Source organism: Phoca vitulina, unplaced genomic scaffold (assembly GCF_004348235.1).
Source record: "Phoca vitulina isolate PV1807 unplaced genomic scaffold, GSC_HSeal_1.0 scaffold29, whole genome shotgun sequence".
Lineage (NCBI taxonomy): Eukaryota > Metazoa > Chordata > Mammalia > Carnivora > Phocidae > Phoca > Phoca vitulina.
This window is the reverse complement of record NW_022589732.1, coordinates 17,249,084-17,268,895: the sequence shown is the minus strand read 5'-3', so window position 1 is coordinate 17,268,895 and position 19,812 is coordinate 17,249,084. Positions and strand designations below refer to the sequence as shown.

General features: G+C 41.8%; 1 protein-coding gene across 27 annotated transcripts in view; it reads left to right on the top strand.

Moving 5' to 3' along the window:
- KCNMA1 (potassium calcium-activated channel subfamily M alpha 1) overlaps positions 1 to 19,812 on the top strand; it is a 715,944-nt gene that overhangs the window by 396,880 nt on the left and 299,252 nt on the right. For 4 of the 27 annotated variants that reach the window (XM_032423677.1, XM_032423676.1, XM_032423673.1 and 1 more), the window contains exon 4: positions 12,336 to 12,359. The exons of the other annotated variants lie outside the window; for them this stretch is intronic. In XM_032423677.1, the coding sequence (XP_032279568.1) occupies positions 12,336 to 12,359 (24 nt within the window). The remainder of the gene's footprint in view (positions 1 to 12,335; positions 12,360 to 19,812) is intronic. 27 annotated transcript variants of the gene reach the window in all.

Here is a 19,812-nt window from a genome sequence, read left to right as displayed (position 1 = left end):
TTATACCACATTGTTACACATCATAATTGTATCATTGCACGTCATAACAATGGGATTTCAACAGTTATTATTGCACATTCTAATTATGTGATTACTCAGTCTTTCACCAATTATGTAATTAGATTTAATTATACCAATTGCACAAATAAACGATAGTCAACTACGAATTACTTAAAATAAAATCCAGAACTGTGCATATGTTGGCAATTGCCCCAAAAACAAGAATAGGAAACAAGAAAGGAGGAAGGCTTATGAAACCAATTAGCAAGTGAAAGGAATGGTGTGATCTGGACAGATCTTTAAGGATCATGGCAGGAGATCTGGAAGTTTCCTGTCATTTTCCTCTCCAACAGAGTGTGGTGGTAAGAACTGAGGTCATCAAAGTCAAGAATACTGATGCACTGTTGTTATGCCTGGAAGAACAGATTGCTCCTATTTCTTTAATAAGGAAGGGGAGAAGGGAAGAGAGAAAGAGTGAGCAAAGAGCAAGAGATATTGATGGGAGAGGGAGGGAAAGAGGGAAGTGGACGGGGGGCGGGGAGGAGGGGGACAGCGAGGAGAGGGGAGTAAGAGAACAAATTAGACATTTAGTAATTAAAAATATTATTGTATCAGTGTGCCTGGGTGGCATAGTCGGTTAAGTGTCCAACTTTTGTTTTTGGCTCAGGTTGTGATCTCAGGGTCGTGGGATCGAGCCCCACGTTGGGCTCTGTGCTGGGTGTGGAGCCTGCTTGAGATTCTCTCTCCCTCTCTCTGCCCCTCCCGCTCGTGCTCTCTCTTTCTCTCTCTCTCTAAAAAAATAAAATAGTACAGTATCATTTAATGTGGGGCATAGAATCAGTGCTAAGAGAATTCAGATTTATTATTTAAACTTTAGTCCTTATCTGACCCACTCTGACTTTTTCTGTCCTTCCCCCTTAGTTTAGTTCCCCAAACTCCTTCTGATGACGTTACCTGAAGCTGGAACTTTAGGACCAGTCACCTGTCAGCTTCAAGACTAAATCTGTGAGACCAAAACTTAATAGGAGGGAAACCCAGTATTTGGAACAGGGAAGAAGTGCCATCCTTGTCATGGCTCCTCATGTGCCTTGTCCTTGGGTGGTGGGTAGCTGTGAGCTGGAGTGCCTGTGAACAGGTGGGGCTGTTTCACAGGGACCAGTTGTTTCTAGGGAGACATCCCAGAGGGGTGGTCTTGTCTGGGAGTACATTTTCTCTGGCTCAGGTTGCAGAGCCAGAGTAGAGACCAGTGGTGACTGCACCAGTTGGTTTTTTTTGGCTCTTCTCTGCCTCAGAGAAGGGCTGCCCTAGTGTTTCTGGGGAGGAGAGGCAGAGCGCACTCTGGGGAGGTGGGACCGTGCGTGCATCTGGGAGAGTGGGCCCACCGCATGCGTGCTCTTACAAAGAGATATAATTGGTAGCTGCCATTTAAGCCCATATATACTTAGGGAAAATTACCCACTGGGCTTGGCTGAGTAACCACTGAGCACCAGAATTGCTCAGCATCTGCCCCAGGATCCTACAGCAGTTGACAGGATGAGGATTACTTCAAAAGTACACATAATGGCTGGTGTGAGTACTTAACACTGCTATAAAAATAAGTCTCGATGCTATTGAGGGGCAGGTTGGAGGTTCAGTGTACTTGGTTAGCTTTCTCCTGTACATTAAAAATGAACAAAGTGCATCACCACAATAAACAAATGAGGAAGAATGTGCTTTTAAGTCTAAAATGAAGGCATGTTAATGCCTTCTCTTCTCCTGTGGGTTTGTCTATGGAAGCCCCCGAGATGGACAGTGGAAGCTAAAGGATCTTAATCTAAAGGCATGCACCTGTCCTTCAGTTCCTCCATAGCTCCAGGACTGTGTTTCATGTTTGCTCTGTGATGTTGGGCATTCATTTCGGCATGGAGGTTCAATGCCTATTGTGGTCAACCTGCAGCTATGGGAGGGGGGGCCTAAGATTGGGTGGTGCAGTTATGTTGGGAATTTGAGCAAGTGAATCCTGTGACATTGGAACTAAGAGAGAAGAGTTGGGCTGGAACTCCGTAGCCCAAATATTTCTTTCCTCGTCTCCCCAAATCCACCAGATCAAGTAAGCTTAAGCTGATGCTTATCAGCAGGTTTGCAAAAGCATTGCATTTCGCTCTCCACTTCTCTCGTCAGAAACTTGGAGCATGTAAAACGGAAGATGTGCAGCCAGAGCTGTTTTCTAAATGCAAGCGAAAGAAGCATAAGCAGTTAAACAAGTCAACTCGCTGAGCTGCGATCATCTGCATTCCAGATTCTTAGCCCAGAGCTGGCCATTCCTGGCTTGCCCTTTTAAATAGAAATGCCAATGCAAAGATGAAAATGGAATGGACTTAGGTATAAAGTTCCATGAGCTGGAACTGGCATCAGTATTTCAGGGGCGCTTCCCCACTTAAGCATCTACGGTATGCATGCAATCCTGGCCGTAAGAGGCTCAAGGAAAGAGATTCTACAAAATGTGTCTCCTAAGTCTATGGAGCACCACACAACTTGGAGAGTTATCCGCAAAGATGGGGGAGGAGGGCCTCCACGTTTCATTCATTCAGCCAATATTTATCAGATGTTCATGAGGTCAGGTCCTGGCTTAGCTAGCTATTATTAAGGGATTCTGACTTTAGTTCTGGTTTGCTCTCTCTAGGCCTATAAGCAGTTTCTATATTTATTGAGAACTTACTATGTGCAAAGATAAGCCCTTCACAAACTTATCTGATTATTCTACCCAGTGGCAGTACTGTGTTTTTCTCCTTTTGGCTGATGAAGAAAGGGAGCCTCAGAAAGTTTCAGTAACTTGCCGGAGGTCACATGCTTACTAATTGGGATCAGAATTTAAGTCCCTGGCCTGGATCCAGAGCAGTTTTTCTTAACTCCAAAATTATACATCCTGTTATATGCCAATATGTATGGAGCCCTGGACAATTTCCTCATTTTCAACACACTTGAAGTGTGGGAGATTTGCATAAGTGGGCTCAAATTTATTTAGGGGCATTCCTTTATTAATATACATAATAAGAAGAGCTTTGGATTAATACAGAACAGGCTGTCAGTTTCTTATTCACATGACCTAGAAAAGCAATTGGCAAGAAAATGTTCTGTTTTGCCTTCAAGTGAGACTGGAAGTATGTGGTTAAGTGTAAATCAAAAATTAAATGTTAAACCTCCTTCCAGGTGCATTTATTAGAGCATATTAAATTATCAAGGGACTCCTTCTTTTGGAATAAGAGATGAAAATCCCTTGATGTGGGTACAGAAGTCATATATATGTAGGAACTGAGGTGGTTTGATGAGAGAATGATCATGGTTTGATGAGAGAAACAAGGCACACGAGTTTGCTTTTATTCCTTTCCTTGATCCTCCTTTTATTCTTTAAATTCATTCAGCAAAGATTATTGAGTACCTACCATGTCCCCAGCACCAGGTTAGGCTCTGGTGAACAATAAACAAGACACGTTGGGGCGCCTGGGTGGTTCAGTCGTTAAGCGTCTGCCTTCGGCTCAGGTCATGATCCCAGGGTCCTGGGATCGAGCCCCACATCGGGCTCCCTGCTCTGCGGGAAGCCTGCTTCTCCCTCTCCCACTCCCCCTGCTTGTGTTCCCTCTCTCCCTGTCTCTCTCTCTGTCAAATAAATAAATACATAATATTAAAAAAAATAAACAAGACACGTAAATTTTCTGCTTTCATGGAGCTTGCCTTCCAGTAGAGATGGATAAAAACTTGGGGGTGGGGTTTGGAGGAACAGAACAAAGGTGAGTGTGGTTGGAGCTGGGTGGGCAAGAGGGAGAGCGATGTGCAGTATAGGGGACTTCTCTAGAAGCAAAAGAGGTCCAGATTGCAGTGAGACCTACTCAAGAACAGACAGAAGCTTGGTCTAGGGCATTACCTTTAACAACAACATCAGCAGGTAGCAGTTAATGAGCCCTTAAAAGGTGCCAGCAACCACGCCTAAGCATCTGTCATATTTTAACTCATTTAAACATCACAACTCCACTCCAGGAATTTTAAAACACCTCTACTAAGTTGAAAAACAACGAAGTCAATGTCAGGTTGATAATTATAAAAACTCTTTAACTATTCAGTGAGTTAGGACACAATGACATTAAATTGTTTTTTTTTTCCAGTTTCAGTGATGATGTTCTAATTTAATTGCATTAGCACTAATAGATAATTATTTAACGGAGGAGAGGTATTTTATATTTGATGGGATTAATGTTAAACTTTAAATGTGCCTAGTGTTCTCCCTCCTTTTGATGAAGCTGGCTCATTAGCAAATGGGTCCACCGAATAGCTTTAGTTTGCTCTGTTCACACTATGGTTGTTCATAGTTTCATCTGAGCAAAAGTGGTGTTCTGATGCCTACAATTTTGTTGGCACTCATAATAAACAAATATTATTACATCTTTGCTTCTCTACTGTAAGTTAGCTCACACAGAACTACAGATAGTCTCTTTAGAATTACACAGAGCATGGTGTTTCAGAAGCTTGTGGCAACTTAGAAAATTATTACAATTTCACGCCATTTTAGAAAATAATACTGATTTTTTTAAAAGATTTTATTTATTTATCTGACAGAGAGAGACAGCGAGAGAGGGAACACAAGCAGGGGGAGTGGGAGAGGGAGAAGTAGACTTCCCGCGGAGCAGGGAGCCCGATGTGGGACTCGATCCCAGGACCCTGAGAAAATGACCTGAGCCGAAGGCAGATGCTTAACGACTGAGCCACCCAGGCGCCCAGTACTGATTTTTTTATCCACTTAATATTTACCGAGAATGATGACTGGAAGGAGCTGTCCATCAAAATATGTGCTGATTTGAGAGGACAAATGAAAGGAAAGTCAGTATTAAGTGATTTAAATGCTTGGTTCAGAGATAGTCTCAAATAGCACCTTCATCACATATGCATCATGGGGTAAAAACTGTGATGGACCCATCTTCGCTGATGTAAGATTGCATTAAACATTACTGTAATTTTTGAAGGTTAGAATGTATTATATTCAGCATTACTTGAACAATGGAGCATGTTGGTTCATATCCAATAAGACTAGTCTGTTTGTAAACAGAACTTTTAGGTTCAAATGCTCATTTAAACTCCCGCCCCCTGGTTTTTATGAGGACCCTTTAATTTGTTTCTTTCTATTGTTACTTCAACACTTGATTCTTTGGGTTGGTTCCTGGAGAAGTAGATCAGCAAGAGAGAGTCCTAACCTTTGATTGGCAGACATCTCTAGAGTTTTGGTTTATGTTGCTAATATGCTTCATGTCAAGTTGGGACCAAGCTTTCTGATCTATAGCACAAACATATATTATTTGAGAAAAGAGAGAAGAATGAATTGAGACTCCAGTCATCTGTATATATTATTTCCATCCTGGCCTTCCAGTGATAGAAGAAAATCCTCATACTAAGAATAAAAATAACACATCCATTAGTTTAAGAGAAATGAGTTTTAATTTGGTTTTAGGCATTTATTTTTGTGATGTCTAATGACACAGAGAATCTCCCACAACCCTCTAGGGGCTTTGGTTTTTCATGGCTACTAGGTCAGATGGCTTCACTGAGTAGTGAATCTTGCTATCTACAAGACCATCCCCATTTAGGGCTTAGAATCTTCTCGTAGGTGAGAATCACATCTAGGTGAGATAACCTGTAACTCTCCTGGGACACAGGAGGAGTCCGCATATCAGTCCATTGAAGACACTGCATCCGTTAAGGATTGTAGTAATATTATAGCTGATATAATTGTCAAATGATTTAGGTTCTCAATCCCTACAGGATTCTGGGTTCATTTAAAGTCATGTCAGAAGATGGAATTTCTTTAGGAGGCTTGGCACCTCGTCTTGATACTGTTGGATTAATAATCAGTTTTCCCCAGATCCTTCCATTTCTTCCCTCCATCCTTTTATTTTTCTCCTCTTCCCTAAACATTTGTTGAGGACCTCTTGCCACAGACATGGTGCTAATGGAAACATAGACATAAAGAACAAAGCCTGTCCCCTTAGGGAGCTCACAGTCTAGCAGGGAAGGGAAGGGGATGAGCAAACAGATAAATGACCACTGCATGAATGATGAATGCCACAACAGAAGCACTCATAAAGAAAGGGAAAACCCAGGAAAGGGCTTAGTTACCTCCAGGTGAGGGGAGGATCAGGGAAGTCTTCCTGGAGGAGGTAACTACTGAGCTGGGTGTTCAAAGGTGGATGAAGAAGAGTTTTCAAGGGAATAGCATGGGTATGAAACAGAAGAGTTCAGCAGCCCCTTCTTCCTTAGCTGGTATACATTCTTACAGATGCCGGTGGGTCATTCTGTGAGTTTCTGTCTTCCCCTGGTTAAGAAATTCCTAAAGAAAATTACTGCAGTTAGGATAGGATCCTTCTGCATAGTAGGATTTTCCCAGCTCTTTGGGGATATAACTCGTTTGTTTCCAGGGTGAGCAGATCTGCTTGTTTATCCTTTAAACAGCTAGGGGAAGGTGGAGGTTCCAGACTCCTTATAAACCCAAACCACCTGCAGGTAATAACAGTGTTAGGTTAACAGCAGTGCCCCATCTTCTATTTCAGGAAGGATTGAAGTGGTTCTTCCTGGGTTTTCATTTGTGAGGCTTCAGTTCTAGGAGATTTTATTCTTTGCACATTTCTCCAATTTTCTTTTGTTCCTAGTAGAGGAAGCTTCTCAGAAAGATAAAGCAGTGGACATATTCCTTGTGAAGTCTTTGGCATTCTAAGGATCCATCTTCACTGCCTCATTTTGGTCTTGACTTTATTTTCAATAGAATTGCCACGAACAAGCCTTATTTTAGTAGGTGGAGTGGATGGCTACCCTTGGGTGATTTGGGCGTGCTGCAAAGACCCCTATACTCCAAAATCTTTCTCTTTCTTACTTGCAGCTTATCTGAAAATCTACAATTATAAATTCATTCTTGAAGCCTTTTTGGTTGTCTTTAAAAATCTCAGTAATTTTTAGTACCCCCTTGTACCTTAACTAAGCAGGTATTGGTTATTGGCTCCTTAGTAAGGCAAGTACGGAACTCTGGGAAGGGAAAGAGGTGGGAAAAACAAGATAAAGAATAGCTTCATCCAGGACCAGCTTTATGTTACATGGTCATTATAACATCAGTAGCATTACTCAACACAGCTTGTCACCTGACATCTGCTTACCTGAGGAGACTGCTTTGGGTGAATTCTAGGAGCTTCCGTATCACATTAATAACCTATGTTTATTGACAGTTCTTTCTATCTTGAGAGATTGTCTATGATAATTTGCAAAGTTAATAAACGACATTCTCTGCCTCAATTAGTGTTCCTCTGAGAAGGAAGGAGGATAGTTAATAATATTGATTGGTATTTCCAGTCTACCTTATGCCTCTTTTATATCTTTTTGGATTGAACACAGTACTACTTATGTAACAGGTGCCAAATAAACACTTTTTAAAGAAATCCGTTTGTATATTTTTTTGAGGCTCTGAATCACCTCTAACCTGACACCCAACTAAAGTAAAACCAAGCAGGCAAAGTAACTGATTATTTTATTCTTATAACTTTATTTTGAAATAGTTTAAGATTCTCAAGAAGTTGCAGAAACAGTAGAGAGTTTCTGTGTACCCTTCCTCCAACCATACTATTGTAGGTTACATAGCCATAGCACATTATCAAAACCAGGAGATTGATGTGAGCACAACACAGTACTCAGGTACAGACATTTTTTAGGTCTTTGCCCATTTTTAGAGGCACTTTTTTTTCTGTACTGTTTGAGGGCGTCTTATCATTTGGATTTGTGTTTTTCCCTTCCCAATCAGAAGATTGATATCTTCCATCAGCACAAAGAAACTCCCTTGTGAGAAACTAAATTTTTAAAAGAGAAAAAAACAAATGGAAAATATACACCAAACTTTTTATAAGGTCACATTGAATGAATTTTAAAAATGGCATTAATTTTGGAATGATTTCAACCGAGGTTTGAAATCAACTAAAAACCAACTGTTATTCAGTAAAGTACTTGTAAATACAGTATGTGTGGGCTTTTTTTTTTTTTCAAAAAAAAATCATCTGTTTTCTTTTTTTAGCCTTTCCAAATATCAGCATCCTTGAAGCTTGGTCGGTTCTGTTGATCAAACTGTAAACTTGTTACCTACTGAAAAGTTCCTCTCACTTCAACATGCTTATCTAAAATTGCACACCGATGCATACATATGAAGGTGCACACAGTCATCCCTATTCTTGGCAGAAGCACAGGCTTTGAAAGGAGCAGGTGAAGCAGATCTACTTACTGAGTCGCTGGGAAAGACGTCAGGGACACGGACAGGCACTCTTAGCTCTTGCAAATTCCCAGTCGGTTTCTGTCCAATAAGTACCAGGAGAGTAACCGGGGGGAGGTGATGAGGTTCTGATGCTGCTTGATGTCATCTCTTTGGAACGCTGTGCATCTATGGTTTTTTCACCTACTAGGGCAGCAGTAGGGAGGGAAAAGCTTTTGTTGGGTATCCATCTTTTTACCCAGCTGGGAGAGTAAGGGAGAGGCATTAGGTAGCTGAGAAACATTCACCCTCTTCCCAGACAAGACATACTCCTTCCTCCGTCTTCAGAGGCAACTGCCACCGAGGTGGGACCTTTTATTTTAGCTTTAGTTAAGACCTATCCCACTCTCCTTTGAAATCGGCCCTGCGGCAGCAGCTGCCCCACAAAGTTGCCTTCCTGCTGAGCTGCCCGGTTCCTCGTGTGTCTGCTAATTACGCAGCGGCCGTCACTGTAGACAGTACCAGTCTGGGCTTCTGCCATGATTTCAGCTCATCATGTTTTCTTCTTCTCAAGTCCCAAGTGCAGAGGGTTCATGCTCCCCCACCCCAGGTCAACATTTGTACTCTGGTCCTAGCTTCCAACTAGAATGCACTTAGAACAATTGAGAACCCGCCAAAGAAGTATGATCGCATGGTCACCGCAGTATACAGACCTTTCCCGTTCCTGTCTCGGCAGCTGAGCGTACAGAGTTCCCACCACATTTGTCCTTGAAAGTTGGGCTCAGGGAGCACCACACTTAATAACATTTAAAGGGAGAGCACATTCTCACAAATGGCCCGCTCCCTCTTGCTGTCTTGACTCCAACCAAAAGAAAGCTGCACCCCTCAAAATTCATATTCTCAGCAGCCCTCTGGGATCTGAGGAAATCTAAGTCTCTAAACAACCAGTTCATCGTGCTTATAGAAGCCTAGATGCACATAGGGTTTGATAGGACATTTAAGAGGTAGTGGAGTATGATGCTTGGTAATACTGCTAACCAAGGTCTTTAGACAATGAGCAGAGAAGGTGTTAGTTGTAACTCCCGTACATGCCTACGTGTGTTCACATGTAATTTGTCTGTCATTGTTCGCAAGTGTCTAGTATGTACGGGTGCCCTCCCTCCGTTCAAGGTACTGAAATTTGTCCACTGTATATAGATTCTAAGTATAATTTAGAGACTGCTGTCCAAAAAGCAGAGAGAATGGCTTCTTAATAGGGTAGGTCCTTTCCAAAGATGAAGCGACGCATGCTCTGTGACACGGAGACTGTAATGATGGGGGGGGGGGTCGGGGTAGGAGAAGTAGCCACGTGGTTAGGTGGCTGCTATAGTAAGACTGTGGGTAATCCCTTTCCCTAGGGAGCCCTGGCAGCATCCTGCCCTGAAGAAGGGGCTTTTTTTTTTTTTTTTAAAGATTTTATTTATTCATTTGAGAGAGAATGAGATAGAGAGAGAGCATGAGAGGGGGGAGGGTCAGAGGGAGAAGCAGAGTCCCCGCTGAGCAGGGAGCCCGATGCGGGACTCGATCCCGGGACTCCAGGATCATGACCTGAGCCGAAGGCAGTCGCTTAACCAACTGAGCCACCCAGGCGCCCTAAGAAGGGGCGTTTTGCAGGATCTTAGGATACTTTGTGCTGCAACAATAGTTTTTATCTTATTATCTGCGTCGGTGACTTTTTTTCCCCTTTGGAATTTAATTTGACTAATTAACCTCTTTGCTTCCACATGCTCCTGCTTCTGATTCCTTCTGCATAACACTACCAGAGTTAACTTCCTACAAAACATAATGGCCTTATTCTCCTGCATTTAAGCTTCTGTCAACTCCCTGTTTCCTATAGGATAAAGACTAGACATGGGGCGCCTGGGTGGCTCAGTTGTTAAACGTCTGCCTTCGGCTCAGGTCATGATCCCAGGGTCCTGGAATCGAGCCCCGCATCGGGCTCCCTCCTCCGTGGGAAGCCTGCTTCTCCCTCCCCCACTCCCCCTGCTTGTGTTCCCTCTCTCCCTGTGTCTCTCTCTGTCAAATAAATAAATAAAATCTTTTTTCAAAAAAAAAAAAAGACTAGACATGTTGCCACTGAGGTGCACAGAGCCTCACAGTCTCCGTCCGACTCCATTTCTTGTCGATCCTACAGTCTACTTAGGCTCCAGTCATATGGCGCCCCCTCCCTCCATTCTCAGAGTACACTGTGCACTCTGGCCTCCAGGTTTCTGCCCATGCTTATCCCTCTGCTTCAGTACCTTATCCTGCCTCTGTCCCTGACAGATTTTACTCATCACTCATAACCTACCTCAAAAGTTAAGCAGAGGCCACCTTTTTCGGAGCCCTTTGCATCTTATCCCAGGTTCTTACTGTATTTGGCTACTAATGATCGTAATAGCTAAAATGACACAGCATTTTCCATGTGCCAGCCACTAACAAAACAATTAACATTTACTAACTCATTTATTCCTCTCAACAATCTGAGGAGGCAGGTATTCTTTGCATTTTATACATGAGGAGTCTGAGGCCCAGAGAGATTAAGTAACATGCCTAAGGTCCTATGGTAGAATTTGGAAGCAAGGCACTGTTGCATATATGCTTCCAGAAATTAAAATCTGGGTAGACTCCTCTACTAAATGGAAAATGACCGAAGAACAGGAACCATGTTTGATTGAATTTTATGTCCCCCAAACTAGCGTAGTGCGTGTCTCAAAAGAACCTTGGAGAAATTTGTTGAATCAATGTACAGACTGTTATAGTTTTGTTCCAAACTATAATCGCTTTGAAAACATGTCATTCACCTTAAGCCTTTAGGTTTCTAATCAGAAGGAATGAGTTGTAACCAAGTGGAAGCAGCTGTATCTTGAGGCGTGTGGAGGCTGGGACAGGGAGCGGCTCCTTTGTTACGCGCATCCAGCCACACGATGCAGCGGCGCCCGAGTCTTGGTGGATGGTCAGCTCTCAGAGAGCATGTGAGGCTGAGATAGCACCCTGCTATCCCTGTGTCCCCCCTCGGGGCTGTGATCACACCTGCAGGGGAGAAGGCTGAGCTCCAGGAGCCCATTTTAAGAGGAGTGCCCGTTCCTCCAATCAGAGCCAGGAGGGAGAAATTGTGAGTTAGGGCTAGACCACACCATCCTTTGCGTTGTGTTCAATGTGTCAGAGATCACAAGAGGCAAAGGGGGAGGAGAAAAGAAAGCAGATGTGAGGCAGGCAGTTCACAATAAGGCAGTTCTCAGAGACCCCATGTGGCCTTGACATCAGAGGGGCACTTGATGGGCTCCTGCTGAATCGGTACTATTTTTATTCCTTTAGGAAAAACTTTTTTTTTTTTTCCTGATCAGTCGATTTTGATAAAAACACTTTCGGGGAGTCTCACCTGTAACTAAGGTTTTGTGGAATGGTCAAGGTATATGTGGATGAACTCACTTCTGACCTGCCATGCATGCTGGGATGAAGAAAAGATGGCGCCCCTTGGGAGTGGGTTTAAATTGAGGGTCATAAGTTCCTTCCTGGGGTGGTAGTTGCATAGAGTTACCTACTCTGCGCTGCCCCGAGCTTTCACGACCGTGTTGGGTGGCTTCACTGCCATGTTATACCTTGGGAGTTACCATGAGTTCTGTAACCAAAGTGTTAAGGATGTTGGCACTTAACTGTCTCTTATTTATCTGACCGGCTCAGCTCTGCTTGTATAACGAACTGTAACCACAAGAAATCATGGTGTGTATCTTTATGTAACTGATGCCTTGCTTCTCCTGAATTTTCAGAACATCTTAAAAAATTATGGTTGATGTTAAAGACTCTAGAGGTTATTTGTTGAAGCAACATACATTCTAATAAGACATGCATTCGAAAGGATGGCCAGGGAAACCATCTCATCAACATGACGACCAGTTCTGTCCTCGCCTTCCCTCCTCTGTCTCTCCCCTCCCCATCCCCTACACTGCCTCTTCTTGTGTGTAATGCCAGGGCTCTGTACAGCGTTCTGTTTAGAGTGGTTGGGACATTTTTCTGCCTGTGTCTTTCATTGCTGAAGTAACTCACCTCTCTCATATCGACTCTTACCCAGGAGCCGCACTGCAGACTCTTTGATGTAGGTCTTTTCTGCATGGCAGCTAAGGCCAAGCTGTGGTTTTCATTGCATGCTGCAAGCTCACCCTTTCGGTTGTTGCCTCCAGGTTAACCAGATCCTTTTCCTGCACTGCCCGTGCATGCTGCGAGCTTTACCCCCAGGCCCGGACCTGAATGTAATGAGCACTGGGCGCATGTGTGGGATTGAAGCAGTAAGTGTTAGAATACACTGAAGCACTGGGATTTAGGGTTTTCTTTGGACATCTTCGTGGGCCCCCAATTTGCTGTGATGCCACGAAGGCCACCCTGTCCCTTGAAAACGCAAGACTAAAACAATGGGAAAGACAAAAATAAATCTCCTGTTTTTAGATGTATGCTGAGCAAAGCCTAACAACATGGAATTTAGAAGCAAGGGCCAGTTTTCCAAGTAACCATTTACCTGACAATCAGTCCTGCAAATTCCCAACTCTGCGTGGATGTGCTCTAAATGACAAATTATTATGGTGCCTTATCACATCTTTCTGAACACTGTTACCTAGTTTGGTTTTGTTTAGAGCTAATGAGATTAATAAATATCTAAATGTGTATATTAAAAAAAAATCTCTTAGGCTAACTGTCCTGAAAAATACAATCATTGGCCTTTGTCTTAGTTTATTGTGCAAACAGGAGTGCCAATTCAACTTTAAAAGATGTCAATGGTAGTACAATAAAGGAATACCATATTCATCAAAACATGTTGGCATTGCATTCAATATTACTGATTAGTAATCGTGATCATTTTCTCTCATTGAGATATATTTTTGCCTTAGGAGTGTCTAATGACTCCTTTTAAAACTGCTTTTCTTTTTTTTTTTTTTAACATTTTTTTTTTCCTGCTCTTTTTTTTCTCTATTTTATTCTCAGAATAAACTGTTACAAAAATAATTGTTAGGCTCTTTTTTTGAACTGGATTTTTTGTTATTTCCTGTAAATAGATGCTTTACATTTTAATACATACCTTGGCTGTCATTTGAGAACGATGACAGGTGGGCATTACCAAACTCTAATAATCCTATGGCAGGAATAAGAATTCCTAGACAATTCTTGGTGGAACCAGCTTGCTAGAGCCTCTTAGATTAAAACTCTGCACTAAGCAGTCATAATGACACAAAATTGGAAGCTTCATATCTTGTGTTTTATTTTTCCTCATGAATCCTGAGTTCCTCATATCCAGGGGATTTAGTAGATTGAAGCTCTTTCCACAATGTTTTTTCCCTTATTCTGTGAAACATATCCTATTCGCCCTATAGAAATAGACTTTGCTTAGAATTTCATAACATGTTCTTTTGGTTACCAGTACAAAGGCCCTTTGAATGGAAGCATTTCCCTTTTTGAAAGCTTAGATGGAATTATAGACCTATGCAGAGCAGGTGATCCTGACCAGCATGATGACATGCTCTCACTTTACCAGAGCTTTCCTTCATCTGGGGGTTTGGTGAAGGAAACAACTGATTCTTCTCTTTGGGGTTCTTCAGTAAAGGGACCCACTCCTTTTTCTCAGAAAAACACAGTGCTTCCAGATAAAATGAAAGGATTTCTGAAACCCAACATAGAGAGGGGTTAAATGGATCCATTTATGGAGACAAAAGAGAGAATCATAAGAAGTCAGCTTCCTAGGGGCATCCTGGGTCCCTCACAGACCTTTTATTTTTACAGTGAGGGGGGAAAATGACTCTAGAGAAAATCAAAGATATGGCAATAGAATTAAAAAGGGGAACTGCAGAAAGAAGCAAGGAAAAAGAAACTTTACCCCAATGAGCACACAATTCATGATATTACTTTCTGAATGGATCCAGAAGTCATTTGGACACCATTAATATGGTGGAAGGAGCTATTATTTCTGAGGTACGAGCAGGACAGTTTTGATAATAAGTGATTTCCAATGCTAACCAGAAGCAAATGGGAAAGAAAAAGTGAAGGAAAAGAAATGTTCCTGGAGGTAAGAAGTTATTTCCATGAAGTAGTTAAAGAGAAAATTAGAAGAGTGTATACTTGAAGATATGATTGTATAATCATAGGGCTTAACAAGCCATTACCATTTTCTGTGTTAATGATGACAATTTGTCTCTAAAGGTAACTTGTCACCTCTGATTTTCCGTGGTAATGTTGGTCCCCACTGCCCAGGTCACTTTATGGCATTCCTAAGGTGTGACTCCTGTTTTGGACTCAGCAGACTCATGACTTTTAATCAGCAGCATCTCAGACTCTCCTTTTTGGCTGTGAGGCTGCTGGGCTCCCAACAAAACTCCTAAATAGGAATACTTACAAAACTTCCACGCCTCAGCTGTCAGCCAAAGACAGAGCTAAGACACGGCTATTTAATTTTCTTGTGTAATATAAAGGTGTAATTGTTTTCTATGCCAGATGTCAGAAGAACGTGTACCAGGTCTTTCTCAGTGTCTTCTTAAAAAAGTTCTCAACCAAAAAGAAAAAACCAACCTCAGGATATCAGAAACAAAACTATCATAATTATCCTTTAGCATCACATATAAATTCATGTGTAGCTTTTAACAAATGCCAATGTCCTGGTGGTGAGTATGTATGTTATGTGACAGTGTTTTCTATTCTTCAAAGTGAAGCAAAGCAGATAAATGGAACCACCATTTCCTTACCTAATTATTTTTTCCCTAGTGCTCTCGAGCCTCCCCAGGTTGGTACGAGGCAGGTCTCCAGCATTGACACTCTTTGTCATTGAAGCTCTTCAGATGAGACCACCGAGGAGATGTGTGCTATTCTGCTTGGGTCCAGATGTGGCTGGCAGATAGCAAGATTGAAACTGTGACAGATCTAGGTCTCTTTGGCTGCTGGCAGGAAATTGGAGTTCCATGAAGGGAACAGGAAAGGGATCTGTCTCCTGCATCCTCATTACCCCCCATCTGATTAGGCTATCAGTCTGGGACCCAGAGCAGGCTAGGCCTGGCTGTGTAGATTCGGGAGTTTTGGATTTCCCACTTAAAATCCTTGCAGGTAGACCCATAGCAAGGAGGCATTGCCAAGGTCAGGCTGTTCAGGCTGTTCAGGATTACATTAAAGCCAGGGAGGTGGATGGGGGTGGGAGCATAGGGCATAAGCTAAGTAGGAGACTAGTAGGATGACCAGGGAATACCCAGAAGAATCCAAGACAAACATCAGGACAAGAAGGCTCAAACAGGAGAATTTTGAAGTCTGTGCCCAATAACAGCTCAAAGAGATCCCACAGTGATTTGGAAGACTGTTATACTGTGGGAATCCCAACCCACATGCTCAACCTTAGGAGCCCCTACCATTCTCTATGCAATTATGAGACCTTCGTAGTTTATTTGGGAAGCCTTGAGTCCGAAGTGCCTTGAAACTGTGCCCCTAGGCTGCTTCCTCATGGTTGCTCTCTCCTTAAGAAATGGCGACACCAGACAATTGCCCCCCAGTGTCTAGGAGCTGACTAGTGGTTATTATGGGCAAGAGATGATTGTCTATGGGCCTCTCGGCACACGTGTGGCAACATTTAATATCCAGTAATGTTAGGATGAATCCTCTTTTCTTGCTTCTTCAGGTCTACATTTTTGTAGGCATGAGAGTAGTTTGGCTCCAGGGGTCAGAGTTACTGCAATCCTCCCTCTCCAATCCCTCTCCCCCCATTGCCAGGCAATGTGTCTGGGTTCCCTGCTCTTCATTCAGACCTGGAACTTCTCTCTTCCCTCTTCTCCCCCTTTCTAATCACTTCACCCAAGCGATCCTATTTTGTGGATGGTCCCAGAGTGAGGTTGGGGTTGGATAGAGAGCATACGTTTCTGCTGGAAGGCTGTGGGTATGTGCCGTGTGTGCGCATGTGTCCCCATCCACATGTACCACTCACAATTGTACATTGACCCTGCCCTTGAAGAATTCTTAGTCTGTTTTGTAGTATTTGTGTGTGTGTGTATTTGAATTTTCTACTTCATCACATCCCTCTACTAGGTAAACAAGAGTTTACGGAAGAAGAGATGGCTGGCGTCAGTGGAGGTAGAGAAATAAGAGTAAGAAGCAATCGGTCATGGGTTCTCAGACAGTTCAGTGAGAACCAAAGCAGCACTCATTTGGCAAGACTCTGTTTCATGTAGTAGCTTAACTCTGATTTATTACATAAAAGTTGCTGGCAAATATGAACACTAATTCCAGTCTGGTAACAACTGTGATTGAAATAATTGTAGTCTGTAGACAAATTGGAGAAAACAAGCATTAGTGGGTAGGTTGTTTTGGACATCATTCCAAGAGTCCAACAGTGAAGAAATACATGATCTTACAGACGTAGAATTGGAAGAGATATTTAGAAGACATATGACTGGTTCCTCCCCCTGCCTCTCCTCCAGATTCATGGTAAGCCAACCAGGCAAATGAAACTCTCTCTTCTGCTAAAGACCCGGGAAAAGAATACACAACCTCCTCTGGCCACTCATTAAAGTGACTCATGGCTTTCTCTGTCAGGAAATCTTGGTTAATTATTTAATATTTATGAGACTATGTGGCTGTCTTTATGGAAATATAATTTCCCTGGTGTTCCTTCTTTAATATTACCCAAATGAAATGCTCTAATATATAGAATGACACCAGATGTTAGCTCACTGCACAACCTATTGGGCATTTGAATTCTATTACAGCATCCGATAAGGAAGCAATAAAGCAGGTACAAATGGAAAATGAAGTGTGAAATAATTGATTCTATCAGTTTTTGTTCATTTGGATGATTGCCTTTTTTGGCATTTTTCTACAAACAGTCCTTATCTATCACTATTGTTATTACCTTAGTTTTAAAAATAACTATCACCTCTTCAGCACTTAGTCTTTACTCATTATCCGATTTCATTCTTGCAACAACCTTTGCGGTTTGTATCCTTATCTCCAGTTTACAGATGAGAAAATCAAGTTGTGGAGTTCAGATTATTTGTCTACGATTATACAGCTAATAACGATAGAGCTGGAATTTTAACTCTTCCATTGAATTCCAAAACTACCTAACTGCTATACAAGCTTGAGGTTAACTTCTCAACTCCATCAGAGAAAATTGGGGCATCTTGTGGGTCATCCATCTTTAAGCAGACGAATGACTAGGAGTTATTTCTCAACAAGCAGAGGAACTTACCCTCAGCAGATGGGGTCAGATTCCATGATGCCACTACCCCTTAGGGGCCCCGGAAGCACTTCTGGGGATTAGTAATGTCCCGTGATGCCCACATTTTTGCTTTTGATTTACTTATTTGGGTGCTTAAATGGATAAAAACATACAGAATGAAGATGAGAAGGAGACCCTAAGCTCGGATAGCATCTTGAAATCTTGTGAGAAAATTTAGAGGAACTCTATCAGAAAGTGACAGAGATTTCACCATCTGAGTTTCATGAAAACAGATTATCAGTGTGTTTCACTGAGAAATCCAGTGTGTAAGAAACTGACATATTTTTTTCTCTTCATCGGCAATCTATGTAATTTTGTTTGTCTCCTTGAAGAATGCTTAATTATTAGGACCAATTATTCAGGTAGATACCCTGAGCCATACAACTGCTCTGAAGTCTACTGCTATCATTCTTCCAGGATTCTCTATAACAGTCAGAGCTCAAGAAGACAGAGCACATGGGATCCCAGAGCAGTAAGGGTTTATATACCAACTTTTCATTTGTTCCAGTTCATTTCAACATGACCCTAATGAGGCATATATTTGTGGCTATTGGCTCACATCTTGTCAATTGAGTGGAGGCAGAATTGGAAGCCTGATGTTGTCAGAAAGATTAATAGACCTGTTGATACAAACCCATAACTGAAGATTTCCCAACAAAGCCATTTAACTAACTGGCTTGGGATCAAGTAACAAAAATGTTTTCTATTCACATTAGAACCATTGCAAGGTCTAAAACAAGTGCTTTAAGATTTAGAAAGGCTCCTTTTGAGGTCATTGTCATTAGTATTGATTAATGACTGAATGCAAACTCCCCCATCAACAATAATAACGTCTTAGAAGATACCTACTCAGATGTCCTGGGATAAAGTCAAGATGATGGTCAACAGGAGAAGCTGGCTTCTGTTTGATAAAAGAGATAAAACCTACACAGGTTATTGAATATATGCTCCACTCAGTATAAACACTAAAAGCACCAACATTGGAAAGACAAGCTCTTAAGGACATAACTGACAAGGTAGTTAAAATGGGGGTACTAATGAAAGCTAAAGGATAGAAAGCTTTCAACTTGGATCCATTCAAGACCTGGGGTGCTGTCTAGGTTAGAAGACAACGTTCTCTATAAAGATTATTACTTTCTCAGTGATTAATTACTATCTTGTCATTTGCACTAAATCCACTATTACTATTAACTTAGAAGGTATTTTTCTGAGACCTAAAATTATATGAATAATAATAATACCAATAATTTGGAGTATATTGCAAAGAATTGCCTCCCTTTAAAAATATTTTGCTCTCATAATATTCTGATCAGCTAGGTGCTTTTATTTCTATTTTGCAGGCACTTTGCTTATCCAGTATATCCAGACATTATTAGAAAAACATCCAGTCATTTAGATTTCCTCCCTCTCGGTTGCAGATAGGTTCTGTAGTATCCACGACTATATGATGTTATCATTTTTCTTTACTTCAGTTGAATGGAATGGGATGCAAAACTTTACTATCTATTCCATAATTAGAAGTGTTCTCAGTATCTAAACATCATCCATTACTATATCCATTCTTGTTCTTTTAGAATAAGAGAGGATAAGAGAAAATTAGGGCATCTTGAGGGTTATCATCTTTAAGCAGATGGATAACTAGGAGTTATTTCTCCACAAGCAGAGGAACTTACCCTCAGCAGATAGGGTCAGGCTCCATGATGCCACTACCCCCTCAGGGGCCCCAGAAGCACTCCTGGGGATTAGTAATGTCCCGTATGACCGTCTTTACAGAGCAGGGTTAGATACAAGTTGGACAGGTCAGCTTCCTCTGAATTTTCCCAGACCATTCAACAAACACATTAAATTTTTCTGGGGCAGTTTCACCTCCTCTGTAAATCAGTCAACCCTCATTGTTTTTGAAAAAGCTCCATGCCAGGGTCTGTAGATAGTAGATGCTACATCTTATGTTTTTGTTGTTGTTGTTGTTTTGTTTTGTTTTTTACCTCTCCAAGGATGTTGCAGTTCTTCTGGAGAAGTAAGGTGGTATGGCAGGAAGGATATTGGGTCTCTGTCCCAACACTTCCACTTAGCTACATGATCTTGCATAGGTTTCTGAGCCTCTACTTCTCAGAAGTCTGCAAAATGAGGATTATAACGAACTGTCTACTTTATTTTGCCAAGTTGTAAGGACCAAATGCAATAGTGTGTGCAAGCTCTATACAATGCCAAGTATTATTATATTGGATTAGATGAGAATCAGCATTATAAGACAGTTTGGAATGCCTTGCTCCTAATGCTATAGGAATTCAGAGATGGGAGAGGTCAGTGA